Source organism: Fundulus heteroclitus, chromosome 16, assembly GCF_011125445.2.
Source record: "Fundulus heteroclitus isolate FHET01 chromosome 16, MU-UCD_Fhet_4.1, whole genome shotgun sequence".
In the NCBI taxonomy this organism is placed as follows: domain Eukaryota; kingdom Metazoa; phylum Chordata; class Actinopteri; order Cyprinodontiformes; family Fundulidae; genus Fundulus; species Fundulus heteroclitus.
The window spans coordinates 10,842,406-10,863,658 of record NC_046376.1 but is presented as its reverse complement, the minus strand read 5'-3'; the positions used below and the strand labels follow the sequence as shown (position 1 = coordinate 10,863,658).

The 21,253-nt window shown below is 42.6% G+C and overlaps 1 protein-coding gene across 1 annotated transcript; it reads left to right on the top strand.

The window, feature by feature from the left end:
* Positions 1-5,078: 5,078 nt before the first annotated feature.
* znf281a (zinc finger protein 281a) lies at positions 5,079-20,110 on the top strand. Its single transcript, XM_012851017.3, has 7 exons — positions 5,079-5,231; positions 7,650-8,078; positions 11,312-11,413; positions 11,652-11,775; positions 14,656-14,739; positions 14,842-14,960; positions 15,038-20,110. The coding sequence occupies exons 2-7, from the start codon at positions 7,674-7,676 to the stop codon at positions 16,580-16,582; spliced, it is 2,379 nt and encodes a 792-aa protein (XP_012706471.2). The 5' UTR covers positions 5,079-5,231; positions 7,650-7,673; the 3' UTR covers positions 16,583-20,110.
* The last annotated feature ends 1,143 nt before the right edge of the window (positions 20,111-21,253 follow it).

Here is a 21,253-nt window from a genome sequence, read left to right as displayed (position 1 = left end):
TGCATTACTGTGACATTGAAGGAGTAGAAGAGTGGCCAATTTTTCATGCTGAACATGAACACAGCATTGCACACACACAAAAGCGTGATGACGTCAGTAGCCACTGGTCCAGTGAACAAAGCATGCCTCATAGAAAGTGCTATCTCCGTTTTTCAAAATGCGCTTTCAAAAGACCCCTCCTTCTGAAATACATCTCTAATGGAGCAATCCCAAATAGATGTGTGGAGCTCTGTGGAACAAAATGCATCTGGTGATCTGTCAGCTGGTGATCTTCTCCCTGAAACCCCAACAGAAGAATATTTCAGCTTTATGAAAAGGTCCAACTTTCGCAACACCAGGAAACAAAAGAAAGGCAAAAAGCTAAATTCCAAAAATTACAACAGAAAGCAACAATTGCACAGCGTACTAGTGTACAACATGAGGAAGCTACCAACACAAATGTTCAGGACAAGTGGGTTAAAAACCTGTTCAGCAGGTCGCTGAAAAAGCCAGAGATGGGTGTACAGGGCAAAAGTCTGAATTTTGCAATTTCTCAACAAGAAAAAAAACATTTTGGAACTCATAACTGCCACTGAATCTGCGATCAGGAAAAAAAGTCTGACGGAAACAGAGGCAGAACAACTCAGGATGAAAATATCAGCTGCCCTCTCCAACACCAAACCACCTCCTTCTAACCTCAAACCACAGCAAAGGAAAGCCACAACATCTCTTAGCCAGGACCAAAGTATCACTATCTTATCAGCTAACAAATGAAGATGCACTGTTGTCCTAAACACTTCTGATGACCAGGACAAAATGTTCACACTACTGAGTGACCCCGACACATATGAGACCTTGAAAAGAGATCCGACCAGCACTCACAACAAGAAGATCATAGACTATCTCCAGCAACTTGTAAAAGACATTTTAATCAGCTGTTCATCTTATTACACATTATATCAAGGAGAAGATATTCCATGCATAAATAGACTTCCCAAAATCCAAAAGGATGGAACACCACTCAGACCTATTGTAAGCAGCATTAATTCAGTGACTTACAACATTGCTAAAGATCTCCCTGGTATCTTAGCCCCTCTAGTGGGAAACACATTACATAGAGAACTCCACAGATTTTGCAAACAAATTCAAACATCCAAGGATGGTGCCAGGAAAAACTCTTGTATCTTTTGATGTCACTTCACTTTTCAGTTGCATACCCACATCAGAGGCGGTAGAAACAGGAAACGTGTTCAACAAGATGATAAACCTGAACAACAGGACTCATTTCACTCTGGACCAGATCTGTACCCTACTGGAACCTTGTCTATCCACAACCTACTTCAAGTTCAATGATCACTTTTACAGACAGAAGCATGGTTGTGCTATGGGATCTCCTGCGTCACAGATTGTGGGCAATCTTTACATGGAAGAAATGGAAAAGAGAACCTTGGGCTCTTTCAGAGGAACACCCCCAAGCCACAGGTTCAGATATGTGGACGACACTTGGGTCAAAATCCAAAAGAAGTAGAAGTTTTCACCAGACACATCAACTCAGTGTACAACAACACCAGGTTTACCAGAGAGGATGCCAACGACAGCAAGCTACCTTTTCTGGACTGCTTGGTGAGCATAGAAATGGATGGAGGCCTCAACATTGAAGTCTACAGAAAACATACTCACACAGACCAATATCTTCCTTTTGATTCTCACCACCCACTGGAACACAAACTTTCTGTCATCAGAACCTTAAACCATCGAGCCAAACATGTCCCTACTATGACAGAAGGGAAGAACAAGGAACAGAAACACGTCAAAGATGCTCTCCAAACCTGTGGATACCCTAACTGGGCTTTTGTCAAATCAGCGAGGAAATCCAACAGAAATGCCATTGAACGTGGAGAACAACAATCACAAAAACATTGTCATCCCATATGTTGTTGGAGTCTCTGAAAAACTCAGGAGGATTTTCTCTAAAGACAAGATCCCAGTACATTTCAAACCCAACAGACAAATGGCTCAACACAGGAGAGCTACCTCCTCAGGACAAGACTCAACCATCCACCTGAACCTCAAGGACAAAGGACACTCTTTTGAGGACCAAAAGTTTCACATTTTGGACAGAGAAGACAGTTGAGAGAGGAGTGAAGAACGCCATTTACATAAAGTGAGAAAAAACAACTTTCAACAGAGGAGGAGGACCCAAGGATTCAACTTTCAGAAACTTGCAACACAGCAATAGGTTTGATTCCATCCAAGTTTCACCCCAATTCATACCCACACATGTGACCAAAGCATTCCTCCTGTGAGCCAGGCAAACGATTTGAGTCTAACGACTGTCCATTGTTGGGGCGACCAGTTCCACATGAATTTGCATTTGAATTTAAACTCGAATGAGGCCTCGCTTGCAGGTCTATAATAGAAGTACAGTCGTTTCATTTTCTAACCTTTTTTGGATTGATCATGACCTGGATGACTGAGAATCTTCACCAACCAAATAAAAATGGCAGAGCAGGAGGACACGTGCGTAGCTCTGGCTATCAAATTTGTTTTGTCAGAAACCTCAATTTCATCTTTGAAAGAAGAACAGCAAGAAATGGGTTGACCAGCTACCTTTTTGTGGTTTCCCATGATGTGTGCTAACCTGACAAAAGCCAGCTGTATGTTGCTCCGCCTAGCTCCACTCACATACATCTGGGACACCGCCATAGGAATTGCCTTTACTGAAGGCTGGGCCTTATCAAAAATTCTTGCATATAATTGGATAAGCCACTTGTCTGTCATCTTTATTGACGTGCTATTTCAACCACTCACACCGAAGCTAACCCGTGACGCTGATGATAGCGACGCAGGAAAAATAAATAAAAATAATAATAATAATGTGTTTGCGGCTCTGGTGGCACGCGTTTTATTGACAGTGAGCTGACAGGAAGAGGGGGGAAGACAGGCGGCAAAGCGCCGCGGGTCGGAGTCGATCCCGGGCCGACCGCGTTGAGGACTAAAGGCCTCCTAACATAGCTAGCGCTAACCGCTAACCGCTCCGGGGCGCGTCCGCGCGTCCGCGTCTGCAGCGGGCGCGCCCCGGAAAACAAAACTTGCCAAATCCGGTCGGGAGAAGGGCGAAAACATGGTTTCCACCAACAAAAGCCTTCAGAGGCGTTCTCTGATGTTCTTTTAATGAAACAATATTAGGTGGATTGGACAACACGGAAGAAATAGCAGCATCAATATTAACGTTTGCTTCCTCAACGAGCCGCCATTGCTATCAAAACAGTCTCACGTCACAGTCGCGTCTCCACTACGTCACATCTATGAAATGCCAGCCCTGCGTCCTGATTGGCCAGACCATAAAATTGGTTGGAGAAATCACTTTCTACCGGCGGTGTCCCAGATGTATGTGAGTGGAGCTAGGCGGAGCAACATACAGCTGGCTTTTGTCAGGTTAGATGTGTGCTGCTTATGTTTTAATTTGATGCCGTGAATGGCTATAAAACCAACCTTTGGTAGACAGGTAGGCAGGTGTTGCTTTGCCCAATCAGCTTTGAGAGTTCTGCTGAGCGTCCCTCCTTTCTCCAAATGGATCCAATAGTAGCAGAATGCCATAATAAATCTGGCTGGCCAGGTTATTGTTTAGCTCGGTTATTGTATATCTCTTTGATCATGACCCACTGACACGGCAAAATAAAAGCCGCCACACCTTCAGAATGAAGTTTTGTAAAATATAAGTTAAAACAATGTAAAGTATGTGATATATATATATATATATATATATATATATATATATATATATATATATATATATATATATATATATAGTGTTCAATTTACCAACTTTATCACTACCTCTCACAAATTTTAGATTGCAGATATTGCATGTTGCAGTAAGACTATCAAGTCAGGAATGTTTCCAAATAGCAGACTTGGTTCGGTCCGATGTTTGCTACAATCCTCTGCGTTTGCTCATCACTAGCTTCTGTGTGCCCTCTCCATGATGACATGACAGGCATTGCGAACATAGAATTGAAGTGACTAGATCGCTGTTACCGTATTGCTGTGTATGATAGTAATGAGAAAAATTAAATGACGGGATAAGAATGCAGGATCGCCATCATTCATCCGATACCTGATCCAGCTAACTAGCCCATATCGGAACCGATATCTAATCCATGTATCAGATTGGTGCATCTCTGTTTTAAAGTCTTTTTTGTCTCTGAAACTGTTGCGGCAAAATAATTAGATTCACACACAGCTTCAAATGTGTGAACAAAAATGCAAATTTGATGACTGCGTCCCCCCGTGTGCAACCCCCCCCCCCAAAAAAAAAACAAAAACATTAGATTAGATGATTTAGATTAGATTCAACTTTATTGTCATTACACAGGTACAGGTACAAGGCAACGAAATGCAGTTTACGTCTAACCAGAAGTGCAATAGCAGCAAGTGCAGGATAAACAATGGTTCCATAAGTACAGGACATGGGTTTTTACTGAATAAATATAGAGATAAATATAAATAAATAAACATCCCCACGATTTCAAAAAAATCCTAGAGGAAACCCTGTATCATCAATGAATATCTTATTGAATTGCTGAAATCCATTAACTTGTTGATGATATTCTAATGCTCTAAGATTTCCATGTTTTTAAGTCTGAATCTGAAAAAGGAGCAAAATCCCAAAAAATGTTTTGGAAGATTTTGAGAAAGCGAGAAGGAATGAGAACCAGGTTAAAATACTGCAAGTAGGTTGAACTCAGTTGAAAAGAAATAGCAATAAAGTAAGGAGTAATGAAGCAGGACTTTTTTTCACAGTAAAGCAGCTTAGTTTTTTAATCATGCAAACAGTCTGAACCCTTCTTCTCCACAGACTTCACCAAGGAGCCATGCTTTAAATGACTTTCCAGAAGCTGTTTGTGGCGATTTTAAGCTGCACTTTTTAAAATATAATGACGTAAATAAAAGCATTATCACAAATGGTTGTTTTTAAAATACCAAAATAGAGTGGTAAATTCAGAACTGCGTTGATAATAAAGAATGCATCGGGGTTTTAGGCTAAAAAAAAAAAAAAAAAACCGAGCGGTTTCTCGCGTTTTTGCTCAGTCAGGACGCTTCTGCCTTCCGGACCCAGAATGCTTTGCGCGGGCCAAGATGGAAGAAGCCAGCTGCAGCAGGAGAACAATGTTTGTCTGTAGACATTAAAACGGAGCGGCCGAGGGTGAACTAAGCGGGCCACAGCAGCGGGTCATGGTCCTGCGCCGGTAAGAGAAATGCACACAAGCTGCTGTTTCGGGCTGCCGTGGTTTCTAACTCGATTATTAACGGGACAAGACAGATATCAGCGCCGAGGAGGTTAGCCGCCGCTAAGTTAGCCGCTCTTTCTGTCGGGACGAGCATCATTGTTCGCCGACTTTAGCTGGGCCGTTTTGTTTTGGGTCGGTCCTGCATATGTCGCTCCATCACTCACAGACCAGGAAGCAGAACTTTATCCACAAAGAACACGTGTGAGGATGAATGCATCCATCTTTTTTTTCTGTTGCTTTTAAGCACAAACAGGCTTTCGTCCTTCATCTTTCTCCAGGTTTCTTGCTTTGAGAACTTGCTCCGATAACCATACACATGTTTGGATTTAAAAGGAAAGTAACACAAATAACGTGATTAAACCTCTTAATTTGATTTGGTTGTTTTTTAGTTCTGGTTTTGTACGCTTTTTTTTGACCATCTTTGGAGGCAGATGAGCCGCTCTCATTGCCTGGCCATATTAATTATTGGCATCACAAAGAAGACGGGCCCCGCAGAGCTGCTGAGCCGAATCGCTTAGCAGGGGAGCTAATCACGTCCAGAAAGGCTGCTGGGTCGTTTTCTGCTGGTTTACCAGCCGCCCACTAAAATGCACCGAAGCAAATACAAGTTTTGTCGAAGTAAATGCAGCATTGTTTGCTTTCGTTTCTTAGAAAACCTGTTTTGGAGCATGTGGTGTTGCTGCTAATGCTGCCCCAGAAGATAATGGCATTTAGGAGCAGGCTTCATGAGTTGTTTTAGACATTTTAATGTAATTGTAGACCATTTTCAATTCAAATGTAGCTAATCTATTTGGGGGGCGTGAATCTGATGTTTCAGATTCCATTTAGTCCATTGTGTATATTTCAACCCCTCCTTAAAAAAATTTAATGTGTTAAGTGCTTTACATGTCCTACAAGTTCTTGCCCTCCCTTAAAAAAATAAAAAATAAAATTTATAACCAAATTTGTTATTAGTCAGTTTGCTTAAGAGCATTTACCTTCAGCTGTGTAAATAAAATCATGTCACTGATGGTTACTGTTAAAATTGCAAAGAGATTCATACAAAAAATAAAAGATAAGACAAGGCTTAAGTTAAAAGAAGGCAGCATTGTTGTAGGGTAATCTGTCAATTACTGTGTTTTCATCAATGTTTTTAACGCACATTTTTGAAGTATCGCATAAGCAAAGGTTAATGGAAATGGCAAAATTTCAAATGGTTTCCTCAATTTTGCAAAAAAAAAAAAGAAAAAAAGTTTTGCTGTCCTGAGGTGGATTTTGGCTTTTCCGAAAGAGTTAAAGGGAACATATCGTGCAAAATCCGCCTTTTTTAGCCCTTAAATACACTTAAGGGAGGTGCTGTGTATCATTTTTTTCAAACTCTGCATGTTCTCTATTATATTTAGCAATTACGTCCCAGTATTTTTTTTTTGCCAAACTAGGTCATGGACTTCTGGCTTAGCAGTTTTGCAAATCCGCCATTTTTATTCCTTGGAGCGTTTTTGGTCCAAGCTGAATGATGCTGATCAGTGAAAATGTTCGGTTCATTACACCGTCCCCCAGCAGACCACAAAAATGGCCGAATGGGGTAGAGTGGAGCGCTTTGCAGCCTGTAGGGTGGGCCAGATGTGCATAGCCTCCTTCAGATGAAGTAGATCCTAACCTGCGCCTAATATTCTCCCTTTTCCGCCTCTTTTTCTCTATTCCATTTCTAAAAAATCAAAACGAGTTCTTTGCATGTTGGTGTGTTTAAAAAAAAAAAAAGGTTGCATCCATAGCATCACTGTATAAAACTTTTATTATGAAAAACCTTTTTAATTTTTTTATTCCACTTTTCTTTCGTCATAAAAAATGTAATGGATTCCAGTTAAAGTAAATTCCCCTTAAAGATGCTTGTTACGGCTCCAATTTAGACCTATTATAAGACAATGTGTTTATGCTGTCGCGGCATAAGCCCATAAACAGTCTAATGCAGTCTGGCTGCATTAGATGGACAGATAAGCTGGTCCAAATAGGATGACTGGATCGGACAGTTCTATCATACAGATTAACTCATCTTGCTCATCTCATCTTGTGTCGTCTGGAACGCGGTCTGATGGCGTTTGTCGGGCCGGACACAGACACTTAACAGAATAGGAGAGAATCCAGTTCCTCCCCTGCTTCACCCTGTTTTCACATGTCCCAGAGGCCGTCTCTTTGTTGACCCACAAACCGACACTTTAATCCCACTAAGCGCCTAGTTGTTAGATCAGAGGCCGCGGCTTCGATTCCTGAAGACCAAGCTTAGCGGGCTCCTAAACTGTTGTTTGCTGGAATAAGGATTTTCTCTGCGAAATGTCATTGTTGTCATAAACATGATGTAGTCGTTCTCACAGATGCACTTAAATTTTTGCCCCACAGTCTTCCTGCACGCCAGCCTTCACCATGAACATCATTCAAGATAAACTAGGGAATGAGTTCCTGCGCTCCAACGGCAGCATGGACTCCAACTTCGGAGGCGGCATGATCATGTTCAGCCATCTGCCTCCAGTGACCAGCTTCGCCCGGCTGTCGGCCCACTCCGTCATGCAGGAGCTCCCGCCGCAGGATCTGATCCTGAAGAGGGAGCGGGACTCTCCCGACTGCGGCCTGGGCGCCCAGGGCTGCCACCAAGGGGCCGCTGTGGTGGGGGACTATGTTCACGCCATGGGCATCAAGCAGGAGAAGCAGTCGGAGCACGACTATCGCCTGCCGCTCTACCCCGGGGGTCTGGGGAAGAGCGGGGAGCTGCTGGAGGTGACTGTAGGGAACAACCAGAAGCTGCTGGTGTGCGACCTCAACATCGGAAACGTAGGTAGCGCTCCCGGACCTGGAGAATATGGTTTTAGTAAAGCAAAAATGCGTGGCACCTAAAGTTATATCTCTGCTGCCGAACATTTGAGGAAGACTTTTAGCAGTTGCTTTGTTTAGGTTTTATGTTGTCAGACGATGCATTACTTTGATAGTTTTGATCTATAGCTTGTGCAACCTGTAATCCCCTGATCAACCCTGCATCTGCTCAGAAAGGCTTAAAAGATTGTGGTTTTAACAGAACGCTGCTGAGTTATTCACAGGCCTCCTTCGCTGTGAGAAAAGCCGGGATTTGATTTCTGTTTTCCAGGCCTGAATAAGTATGCAAACAACAAAAAACAGAGAAACGTTTTTTTTCAGTTTGTTCCATTGTCTAACTGTGTTGTTTCTTTTTTCCTGGCTTCTGTCCCTCTTTCTTTGTGTCCTTCCTGTTGCATCAAAAAAAATCAGTTTTTTGATGCACACGTGGACAACTTTGGATCAACTTAATGTGAAAAGTTGATTATTTTAATGTTGATCAGAAACCTGATATTGAGGATTGCTGAAGATGGAACTCATGAGTTATATCAATAATTGATTTATAGCCTCCTGAAACATAATCGATTCAAATCATGACATACTTATAGATTTAGCTGTTTGGTGTCCTTTCATTTACACTTCCCTTGTGTATTTCCTGTGTGTCCATCTGTTCTGCTTCTGTCCTTCCTACCTTCCAGGTGTTCTGCCTCCCTATCCTCCTAGTTCCTCCCTCCCTTCTTTTATTTCTTGTCTCCATAAATGAGCGTATGTGAGGCAAACTGAAAGCAGAGGCGAGAAAACCCTAAGTGAAGGAATATTAGCTGGCAAATACCTTTGGATAATCTTACTCGCACAGGGAATTGCTGATTCTGCCATAAATTATATAATTTGGGTAGTTAAACGATCTCCATGTGCTTCAGTCCTCCACAAACTTCCTAATAAAACAGAGAGGATCAAACATGGAGAGGCTAAACTTCTTTTTTTTCTTTTTTTTACAGTGACAGAGGTGCTTTTAAGCTATGCTGTGGAAAACTATACCGGTTCTTTCACAGAACGAGTTAAGAAAAGGCTATTGCACCGGCACTGTTTAAGCAGCAGAACGGCATTAATAGAAAAGCTCCAGCTGAGGCCTTTACTTAATTTGAGTGGAACTAGCGAAGCACCTGCTTTAATGAAAGCTGGTCCATCTTCTGGAACATTGAAACCCAAAGGAAAGTTTGGAAACGCATTTATTAAAAATATTCTTGGCCCGACACTGGGGCTGGGTATCCATTCAAATTTTAAGATTTAGAATCGATTCTTTTCAACCCGATCGGATCCCAAATTGGATTGCTGGAATTTTTAGTAGTTTTTAGCTGTTACCCAAGTTACACGACTTATTATGCAGTAATATTGATACTAGTATTAACATTCAATCGAAGGTAAATAAAGTAATGGTAGTTAATAGCGGCTATAAGCGCAAAACTCTCCCTGATTGTTGAGACGATTGCTTTCACAAACATGCTGCATGGCAGAATAATCAAACAGGTTCAGAGTAGAAAATAAATATCTATACCTGCTATTTGGACACTAAACTGGTGTATTATTAAAAATATGACATAATAAAATTCACCTCCCAGATATTCTGGCTCACACAATTAAGTTCACAGTGGAATTTATTATTATTATTATTATTATTATTATTTTCTTTTGGTTATATGAATTGATCCTTAGGAATAATATGAGAATCCATTCAGAATTGGAAAATCGCTTTTTTTGGGGGGGGTTAACACAGCTCTACCAGACACTGACTGGCATGTTGCCTCCTTGTGCTGTAGTTTTTATACAGAAACGATGAATTGACAAAATCTAAAAGTTTAAAATAAGCTCTGATCAAATGGCTCCATCAAGGTGTTTCGAAACGAGTCTGACATTTGTTCTTTTGTTAAGAAAATGTTCTTATAAAGCGGAGGTAATGGGAATGTGTGAATCATTAGTCATTTTAACAAAGAAACAACATGCTGAAGCCTCTTTTGACTAGTCTGTCACACTTTTGACCTCTTTCCCCTCATACCGCTGAAGCCAGAACCATTGCAGTATTTATTTAGCCATATTCCTCCATGTTCAAAAAAAAAAAAAGTTAACTTTAGGGTAATATTTGTCCCGTGATGTCATTTTTATCCGAGAGTCGGGGAAAGCACGGTTTTGGTGCCGCGCGGAGCCTGTGTGAAACTTCCTGATGGAGACGTAAATCTCCTGCCGGCTTCAGATGCTAAGTAGTTTCTCTCCCCCTGAGCAGAGGGGTGATGTCATCGGGTCGCAGCGTGAATGAGAACGTCTTTGCCAGGACGCAGCTGTCTTGTTTGGGTTTGCACTTCATTTCAGACGTCTTTTGTGCTCATTCAAACAGGAATATACACATCCACACTCTGCTAACAATAGTGAGCCACCAGAGGTCACGAGGCCTGAATATTCAACACATTCAATTACCGTCTTTATTTAGGTCGGGTGGAGTTTTTTTTTTTTTTTTTTTGTTGTTTTTATGATGTGTTTAACCACAGCAGATTTTAGTTATAGGTTCTTCAACATCACTGCAACTAAATATTGCTTTATAAAAAAGCGTTAAAGGGTTTTTAAAGAAATGTGTCAAGAAAATAGATTTCCCCCCCCCCCCCTCAAAGCTGCATCCAAGTTTCCAGTTTATTAAAATAGCAAAAAAAAGTAGTTTGAAGCAGAAGCATACAATACAATTTTAATTTAATTTGTCTCTAAATCCTTAAGTTAGAAGTAGTTTTTTTTTATCTGGTAAAATTACTCAAGTCTTTGGGCTCAATATTTACATTTGGCTGGTTTTAAGAGGAGCAGGTGCACCGGCATTTGTGCCGTCGGTCTCCATATGGGGACAAGGAGCAGTTTGCAAACTGGGTGATGTCTGGAAGGAGGAGGGACTTACCAGCCTATTCTCCTCCTCTCCGGGTTAAAGTTCACGTCAGAAAATATATTGACTAGTTATTTAAAATGCCTCGGATCGGTTTGAGAGGCTTACGCCGCCCAGTCAGTTCACATTTTCCACAGTGACTCTCGAATATTTTTGTTTAGTTTGTTTGCAGGAGCTACAAATATAGACTTGCTTCCTCGATTGTTTCAGACTGCAGCGCCTTCACCTTCTTTCAAGCCATTTCCTTGTGGCGGCTTCCTCTCACGGCCCTCTCCCTCTTCCTTTGTCATCCCCGCAGCTGTCAAATCAGTTGGAAAAGGAGGCCACCGCGAGGAAAGGTCGGAGGTCAAACAGTGATGGACATGAGGGTAAACCTAGAAAGAAGAGAAACGGGGCAAAGGTTTGCTTTCTGTTTATCTGTTTGTCGATCCTATTTAGTGCTCTGTGTTTTATTGCTAATGTTTCCTGAAAACTTTTACGTCGTTATAGACAGCTGTTTAACGTTTCTGCACTGTAGCTTACTGTAAGCTAACAAAAACACAGTGTCTGGTCTGAAAGGTGCAAATGCATCAGTAGGTTTGAGTTGTGACAAACTAACCATCCACCTGAGCTAATCTGCAGTTTTCTTTGTTCTGCAGCATTCGATGATGGATGCAGATGGTGGCAGCCTGTCTCCGGGAACAAAGTCTCACATCTGTGAACAGTGCAGCGCGTCCTTCAGAAGCTCCTATCACCTGCGCAGACACGTCCTCATTCACACAGGTTTGCACTTTAGGTGTTCTTTATAATTCAGCCAAAATTTGCCTTAAAATCATTTGCGGAATGATTTTAATTATTTTCTTTTCAAATGCTCAAGTCATTCCTCGCTGTGCTCACCGGAAAAAAACATACTTTTTTTTTTGTCATTATTAACCCTAAAGAAATCCAAGAATTTTTTTTTTTTTTTTTTTTTATCAAGCAATTTTTAGCTTTTTATTTATTTATTATTTTTTAAAGACCATCTAACCCCCCGTACCAGAACCTTTCTCTGCCCACATCTAATATTTTAAAAATGCGCCTAAAGCAGGTGGTGCCCGGCGGACCTGGGAACGTGCGGGGGGTGAGGGCTGGGCGTGGTCTGGACTAGGATTGAACAAGGTAAATAAATACTAAATAAAATAACTGAATGTTAAAGGAGACGGCTACAGGTTTAACTCCTCCCGGCCATTAGGTGGTGCTCTCGCGTTCGCCAGCTCTCGTTCCAACCTTCCGACTCAACAGTAGTTGGTTACACTGGACTGTCACCTCTAGTCTTCCCTCCTGAGAGCAGAGCACTGCACAGTAATCACTAGCCAGCTTCGCAGTCAAACTTTTATTTATATATTGCAAATTAATTAATTTATTTATTTATTAGGGCTGGGGATTGATTCATATTTTAAGAATCGATTTCTTATTCTCAAGATTTAGAAACGATTCTTTCCAGTCCGATCTCAGTTTGGATTGCTGGTATTAAAACATTTTAGCTGTTACCTGAATCTCACGACTGTGTATTGATGCAACATATTGATACTAGTATCATACTAACATTCAACAGCAAATTAATAAATTAATGATGGTTATTGTCGGCTGTAAGGACCAAACCCTCTCCCTGATCGTTGAGGCAATTGTTTTCACAAACATGCTGTGGGGCAGAATACCCAAACAGATCCAGGGCAAAAAATGGAGGATGCCAGAAATATCTATAGCTGCTCTTTCAATTCAGTTCAATTTAAAAATACTTTATTAATCCCAAAGGAAGACTAAATTTGTAAAAATATGACATTAAAGATTCACCTCCCAGAGTGGAGTGGAGTGTGAAGACTCCCACATTCTCGGGGGTATCGTGCACATACTCTGACCTGCGCAGACTCTGTAGCTAGTTTGGGTTCTATCTATGGTTTTTCACCTGATTCCAAACCACCATGATGCTGAAAAATAACCATTTATAGTTTATTCTATAGTGATAAGAGTCATAAATAAGTTGAGAGAAGATGGCTGCTCTACCAGTAGGACAATTACAGTCTGTTGTCATTGAGGAAGGTTTTGTGGTTAGATACCTTAAGAAGTACAGTAAATCATTACTCTACAGCCCTTATTTAGGGATAACTTTTTATTTCTTTTCCTCCATCCATTGTCTTCAGCTTATCTGGGATCAAGTCCCAGGGGTAACATGTCCAGGAGGGAACTCCAGATTGCCCTCTCTCCAGCAACTCCCTCCAGCCCGTTTTGGGGGATCCCAAGCTGGCCTGTTGCCATAATCAATAAATCAAATAATCGCACAGTAAATTTTAATCACATGATTAATTAAAATAAGCATATTTTCGTCTCCTCTCTCCGACAGGATGACAAAAGGTTTCAGTACGGCGCATCAGTGTCCGCTCACCCATCCCTTCTTGTTTCCTCAGTGTAGGACGGGTTCAATCTTGCCTGGGTTTCCCACAGAAAATGGGGGAATCCTGGCGGCGGTTGTCTGCTGGGCTGCGTGAGGAGCATTGCAGCAGCTCACAGGAAGGCCGCCGTCCTTAACCGGGCACCACAGCGTGCATCAAGCTAATAACAGCTAGCCCGTTAGCTTAGTTGACCAGGAGGTTTTCTTCCAGACGAGAACTTTACTGACCAGTTTATGTTGCTCTCAAACATCGAGGCTTTTAAAATAAACAAACGCGTTGCCTGGTGGCGAGTCAGGCTTATAATACGGTGGGGGAAACCCAGACCATGTCAGGTAGGCTCATACTCACAGTTAGCATGAGAGCCTCAGTGAGGGAGAGCCAGAGAAACTCTAGTTTGAAAGGAAATTAAATTTGTGCCAAAGCCAAACACAGCCGCTGCAGGATAGGAGTTTTTTGGGTTTAAACCAAACGACGCCCCCTGCTTAATCCCCTCTTAGTCGAGAGGATACTTGAGTTATTATTATATTATTATATTGGTTTAAAAAGGTCTCCCATTTGCAATAATATGATTTATCGCGATAATAATAATTAGAAAAAGTGTATCGTCTGGCAAAATTTGGTATCGTGACAGGCCTATTCCCCTGGCCAAATAGTCGCTCCAGCAAGTTCTTGGTCTTTCCCAGGGTCTCCCCCCAGTGGGACGGGGGTGTGTGTGTGTGGGGGGGGGGCAGCGGCTCAACTCCCAGATGAGAGCTCCTCGCTATCTCTGAGGCTCCAGAGGAAGCTCATTCTTGTGTACAGGATTTTTTTTCCTCCTAAATATCACATTTCCCATGTGTGACAGTGTTTTACTGCTGTTTGCTTTCAAAAAGCTGCCAGTTCTTTAAAATAAAAATAAATCTTTTCCAGATTAGAGTGAATGGAGTATAACCCAGAGTTTATGCACCGTTAATCACATTAGATATCCATGGTGCTTATGTTTTGTGCCCGTTCTTTATTCATTTTAACGCCACAAATAAAATCAGAAATCATCTTTCAGCACTTTTGTTTTAAGGGATGAAATTAGCAAATTTCAGTTCAATATAAAGCAGCGTGGGAAACGCAGGCGTTCCACTTTTAAACGCAAGCCCCATGTAGAAAGTGGCCCATACTGACCTACAGCACACAATATTTAAGGAGTGTCTGGTGGAGACATTGTCACAGCCTTATGGTTCTCCTTGGGTTTTTATTCCAGGTGAGAGACCCTTCAGATGCAGTCAGTGCAACATGAGCTTCATCCAGAAGTATCTGCTCCAGCGGCACGAGAAGATCCACAGCGGTGAGTGATCGGCAGCGGTTGCCACGCCCGCCGCGAGTCTCTGTGTCTCTGCAGCGGAAGATCATCAACCTTCTTCCCTCCTGCCTCTTCGCCTGTTTTCAGGAGAGAAGCCATTCAGCTGTGACCAGTGCAACATGCGATTCATCCAGAAGTACCACATGGAGAGACACAAGAGGACGCACAGCGGAGAAAAGCCATACAGATGCGAGACCTGCCAGCAGGTTTGTGACCCCCAACAACGCCTCGGCCATTCCAGGTGTTTGACATGAACAGAGAATTAACAAAGACTCCTCTCCAGTATTTTTCTAGAACGGATCGACTTCTTAAGCACAAGCGAACCTGCGGAGAAGCCATTAAAAAGGAGCTGGATGCCGGGATGATGGATCTGGGCTTTGTGGACATGGGACAGGGCAGCTACGGGATCACTCAGGGAAATGTCGGGAGCACCGGCCGCAAGAAGGGAAAGTCGAAAGGTTCTGCAGCCGGAGCGGAGCGCAAGAAGAAGAAGGGAGACGGAGGAGGCGCGAGGGAGTCGCACGTTCCCGGAGCTGTATCTGGAGGCTACAGCATCTACGAATACTCCGTGGAGAGTCCCACCGTGTCTTCCTCTACTGAGCCCGGGCCCAGCATGCAGCAGGCGCACCAGGGCCAGGGTCCCAAGATGGCCTTCAAGAAGGCCAATCGGAAGAGCCTGAGCAAAGGCGGTGTGGGCCACGTCAAAGCCGGGCTGTTGGAGCAGGGAGGCCTCGGCTTGATGGAGGGCAGCGAGGCTAAAGTGGAGTCCACCAGCAGCAACTACGACGACGCCATGCAGTTTGTGAAGAAGCGGCGCTACCTTCAAGCAGCGGCCAGCGCAGCGCCCTCCGGGGCCGCGGCGCCAGGAGGGGCCGGCGGCGACTACGACGTCAGCGTCCACTTGTCCTCGCAGCCGCCGTCCCTTCAGGGCGGGCTCTCAGGCGTGATGGACGGCGACGCCCCTCTGAATCTGGAGAAGTCGGGGATCACCGACGAGGTGCTGCAGAGCCTCCTCGACCACTACACGCAGAAACCCGACATCCACTTCGACATGGGCGACCAACACGTGGACCTGAGCCCCGCCTCGGCCAGCGGCTCCGACGCCAACGCGCCCAGCCCGTCGGGAGACAAGACCTCGGTGATGCACGAGTACTCCCGCTTCCTGCTGCAGGCTCTGGAGCGGACCAGCCACAGTGCCAGTTTCTCCCTCCCCCCTTCCTCCGGACCCTTCGCCAGCTCCCACGCGGGAAGCCCCCTGTATGCCGACAAGAACATCTACAGCGCGTATCACCTGGAGTGCGGCTTCGGCCAGCCGGTGGCGTCGCCCTCGCTGGCCTCCTCCGTGCCAAAGTCTCACTTCGCCATGCTGAGCTGCTCTTCGCCGCAGCACGGCTTCGGCCTGAGCGGCCTGGAGGCCTCCTCGCACCAGCAGCTCACCCCGTCTCAGGAGCTCACCGAGCAGCTGGAGAAGCAGCACTCCTCCACCCCGCCCTCGTCCTACCAGATCAGCCCATCCGACCTGAGCGGCCAGAAGGAGCGGTCGGCGGTCAAAGGCGACTCGGCCTCGGTCTACCCTCTGGTGCCCTCGCAGGATCTGGCCTCCCTGGACTCCAAGCCTTCCTACCAGATAGAAAACTTTGCCCAGGCCTTCGGCTCCCAGTTTAAAGCGGACGTTCACGGTTTGTCTTACAGCACTGACTCCGGCGGGGAGGTGGATCACAGGATAAGGACGCCTGTGTCGGATTTCTCAGGGTATAGTTTGTTATCCGATGTCAGCGAGCCAGTAAGTACCGGTTCCAAAACGCCAACAAGCCAAAGCTACAGATGAAGCCTGAGAGAGAACGTTGTTGTTTTAACGGTTCTTATTTTAATCTTTTCTGCTCCAATTTTAATAATCTTTTTTTTTTTTTCTTGGTGACATCTATATTTTATTTCCACTGATCTGTCTTTACGCCTACTCCTCTCCATGCAATAAGCCCGCAAAGGCGTCTCGCAAATGCAATTTTTGTCCGACATGTTGAGTACATGCAATACCGTCGGCTGGCGTCACAGCAGTGCCAGTAGGTCGGGTCTTTATTTATAAATTCAAAGGACTATTCAAGCAACTTTCAGCAAGAGCAGTACATTTTCCACATCCAATGAGCCGACTCAACTCTGCGAGTGTTTAAAATGAGAAATCATGGCAGGGAAACGCCCAGAACTGAAGTGGCAAAAAAAAAAAAAAGGACATAATACATAAAGTCAAAGGTATTACTCAGGAAAATGTGGGGGAAAAACGAGCAGCTCATGGAGGACGGTGAGCTCACTTTTCAGAAGAGCGTGTTTGTGGTTTGAAAATGTTTCTTTTTTTTTATTATTATTATTATTATTTCTTAAATGTTGAATGAGTGCGACACAAAATGGACTGCTGCCAGCTCACTTGAACACTGAAAACACTTTCTACTTGGCTGTATAGAGATTATGGTACTTTTATGTCAATGTGAAACTCGTTTTCTTCAGTAAGGGCCACAAACATGGATATCTATATATATTTATAAGAATATATATATAATATTTAAAGTAAGCATTGTAGGGTCCTGCCATTTGAAGCAGAGGGAGAAGAATAAGTGCTGGTTACCTGGCTAAATAGTACTTGTTTTATTTTTTGGGGGGGATGTCTTTAGCCAATAGATGTCGCTGTTGGACAGCAGCAGAATGGCCTTTTTTTTTATTCCCCCCCCTTTTACAGTTCTTGTGTTCTTCCTCTTTATTTATCTAAAAGTGTGCGATCAACACTTTGAGCTGCTTTCTCACATTGTTTAAAGTACCCGATCAGATCAGGCGTTAACGAGAGGAATTACCCAAGCCTTTGGCTGTCGGCGTCGGGGCGTGCGCATGCAGAGAGAGAGGGGGGGGCGGCTGTCGTTTGGGACGAAGGACGTGGAAAGTTGTTGGGTCGGGGAGGGTTTAGCTTAGGCTCGAGGGTGGGATTTTTAAAGTAATATTTAATCGGGATAATGTAAACGTAAGTACAACCCCTAGTTTTAGTTGCCTTGATGCCAACCTTAGCGGCTTTCGCGGATTTTATTAACTTTTGAGGATTAAAATATGTTTATGATCTAACGTTTCTCGCCGGCATGTGCTGAATTTTCTAAATTTAGATACTCTGTGCAAGCATTATCAGCCCTCAGGTTTCTGGATGCCTGGTCAAGAAACCAAAAGTGGGAGTCGGTTCCACAGGAGAGGAGCCTGATAACTAAAAGTTACTATATTCGTTAGATGTGCAAGAAACGCTTCTAATGAATAGATGTAGTTTCTTGCCGACATGTTTGAAATGTCCACTTCTTTTTTGTAAAGACAACAATTGTGTAATCTTCCATAGGAATAGCTGGTCTTGAGTGCTGGAAATGATTTATCTCTGCTGCTCTGAATGAGTTTTGAGCCCATTTGTGCCCCAATAATACCGTTCTGGTCAGAAGATCCCATACACAATGTTTTTTAGGCAGGATTGTCCTGTTCATTTTGGGCTTTCAATGGTTTATTTGAGTCGTTCGTTTCTTGAATCCAGCTGATAACAGAAGTTTTTCCCTCAGCAAGACGCTGAAAAGCCCAACAGTTCCTGTAGTTCTCTACAAGCTCCTGGCATAATTCTGACGGCATGTTGGAGCGCTCATTTTTACAGAAATAGTTCAACAAAGCTTAGCTGGTTTGATTCCTAGTGGACACCAGGCAGCTTTTTAGCGAGGCTTGTGTCCATGACGTAGATGATGATGATGATGTTTGAAACCACGAGAACCTTGAGACTGATTCAAGAACAGAGTTGCTGTGTTGCACTAAATTCAAAGGCACATCTTGATGTCCTGCAATATATTTAGGTGTCAATTTTAGCTTTGAAATTCATGTTTTAACAGAATAAATGTTTATCCCAGCTTATATGAACTTGCTGTCGCTCTCCTGGCCCGCTCACGTCATCTGTGCCTTGCTGAAAGGCATTTTATCAACCAGTTGACTGCTTATTACTGAATGTTTTACTGGTGGTTAAGCTTTACTGCCTGGACATGAGTTTTAGTTGCCGCCGAAGATTAACACTTTTTCAGTTTTAGCTCGGCGAGGCTTTGCTGGGTTAAATGAAGGTCATCAGTATGAGCACGGTTACAAAGTAGCAGATTCACGTCACAACCCTCAACGTTTATTTCCACTCTCTCCCTTAATTCAGCCGCTAAAGGTCATAGTCGGAATTTGTTGGCATCACAAACTGTCCATTTATTCAGTTTAACCTTTTTAAGACCTGAGAATTGGCTGCTTGATAGCTAAACATGATCAGTTTCTCTTCAAAACATCTTTTTCTTTCTAACAGATCTACAATTGAGGTTTAGAAGCGATCAGACATATACGTTTGAAGAAGATCTAATTTTTTTTTTTAGTCTTTTTTTTCTCCAAGTGTCTAAACGCCTTTGGATCAAAATTCTCTAGTCTTAAGCGGTTGAAGCTTCACACACCAAGTCTGTGTTAATCACTCTGCCTGTTAAGCATTTATTGGCCACGTGATGGCACAGTAGAGCGATTGAAGTCCTTTTAAATCCACAGCAGCCATCCGTCTTCCTGATCAAACAAGCAATGACTGTAATAAATGATTGCCCCTTTTTTAAAAAGGAAGTAAAATACAGTACAGCTCGGCCTATTTATGTATCTTTTTGCATAATTTTGACCACATGTGGATTCGAGAGAACATACAATAACTTATTTTAATTGGTAAAATGATTCCTCCTTGGTTCCAGAGCGGCTCAAATAAATTGTTATAAGCCCAAAATCTGTGCAGGAAAACTTGTGACCATAACTTTGTGATCTTTGAAGCAATCGCCAGACATGGCAGTGTAAGATGCAACGCTGTTCAGTAATAGTACAATGTCATGTTGAGGTGGAGAGCAATAATTAGACTCGCATATACCTCATGCCTCTGCAAACCAGGTACAAAGGTGTGGAGGTTTGTATGTAGCAGAAATGCTGTTTAAAATGTCACGTTTTTGTACGATTATATTTAAACAGGTGTTATTTTTGGGAGGGGGGGGGGTCATATTCTTTTTTTACGTGACACTTGTGTGAACCGTTGTGACATGTAGCTGATACCAGCCAGTGTTCAATCCTTTAACCGTCTCTCAGCTCCATGTTGCAATCAGTGTATCGTTTCTTATTGTTTACAGGAACTGTACAAAACACTACACCCAACGTAATAATGCCAGTTTGATTTTACGCCATTTCATCCCTACATAGCCAAATATCTGCAGCCAGCATTTTTTTTTTTTACATTACACGGTCTGTTTGAGTTAAAATGTGACTGAATGGGGACAAAACAATAAAAACTGCTGTTACATTGAAAGTGTTTGTTTGTCGGTTATTTGGAGTGTTAATGGTGATATGAAAGGTGCTGGTCAGACAATTAAAATGTAAATTTTTTTTTTAGGAATTCCATTCAAAAAGTGAAGCTTGTATATTATATTAATTCTTTACACACACTGATATATTTCTAGTGTTTACTTCATTTCATTTTGATGACTATAACTGAATGAAAACCCCAAATTCAGTATCTCAGAATATTAGAATATTGTGAAAAGGTCCATGTAAGTCATGTTTTAAAAAAAAAATAAGTGGCAAAACTCCCTCACTGGACAGATAGAAACTAGTTTTGGGTGAAGTGGGCAAAAGAATTAGTTTCTTACCTCAAAGTTAGCCATTAACCATTTTAACAAGAACTGTTAGCCTGAGAATTTACTGTCACTGAAACCTCGTTTACTGCATCTTTCACAAAAATTGTAAAAGTTTTACCGTAGTTGTCACTGCGTCACATATATTACTGCCAAATTCCATCACTTGTTAATCTTTTAGAGCTTACATATAAAAAAAAAACTTACAATGTACAAAACACTCTTGATTCTTAACTTTAGTCTTTAATACATAGCTCCCAGAAGAACCTTATTTTAATCTTAAAATAAGGTTCTTCTGGGAGCTATGTATTAAAGACTATTAAAGACTTTAAAGTGATCTTGAACGGTAGTTTTCTAAAGGTTGTTGGAAGTTACATTTGAAATGTTTTCTGTAATCAGACCATGACAGCAAATGTTCAAAATAAAAAACAAAAGCACTTTTGATGTAGTATTTCTCATCTCTGTTTAGTAAGTCCCGGCATGGTATTTTTTTATACTTAAAACTGGATTTATATTTTATTAAATAATTTTTTTTAACTAGCTGAATTGTACAGGGTGTTTTAAAAAGATGAAAGCAGAAGAGTGACGCAGAAGGAGGAGGAGGGGGGGTTGGGCAGTTTATTGGCAGATAAATATTATCTCAGTTCAATGTTATTTACATGCCGCCAATTCACAACACATGTCATCTCAAGGCACTTTACAAAGTCAAATTCAATCAAATCATCCAGACAGATTAGTCAAAAAGTTTCCTCTCTCAGGAAACCCAGCAGGTTGCATCAAGTCTTGCAGCATTCACTCCTGAAAGAGCGTAGAGCCAC

Excerpts from the sequence above, each read along its gene's own strand:
- znf281a (XM_012851017.3), top strand. The coding sequence starts at position 7,674 with ATGAACATCATTCAAGATAAACTAGGGAATGAGTTCCTGCGCTCCAAC. Across the intron at positions 8,079-11,311 it reads GCGACCTCAACATCGGAAAC|CTGTCAAATCAGTTGGAAAA; the intron begins GTAGGTAGCGCT and ends TCATCCCCGCAG. Across the intron at positions 14,961-15,037 it reads GATGCGAGACCTGCCAGCAG|TATTTTTCTAGAACGGATCG; the intron begins GTTTGTGACCCC and ends ACTCCTCTCCAG.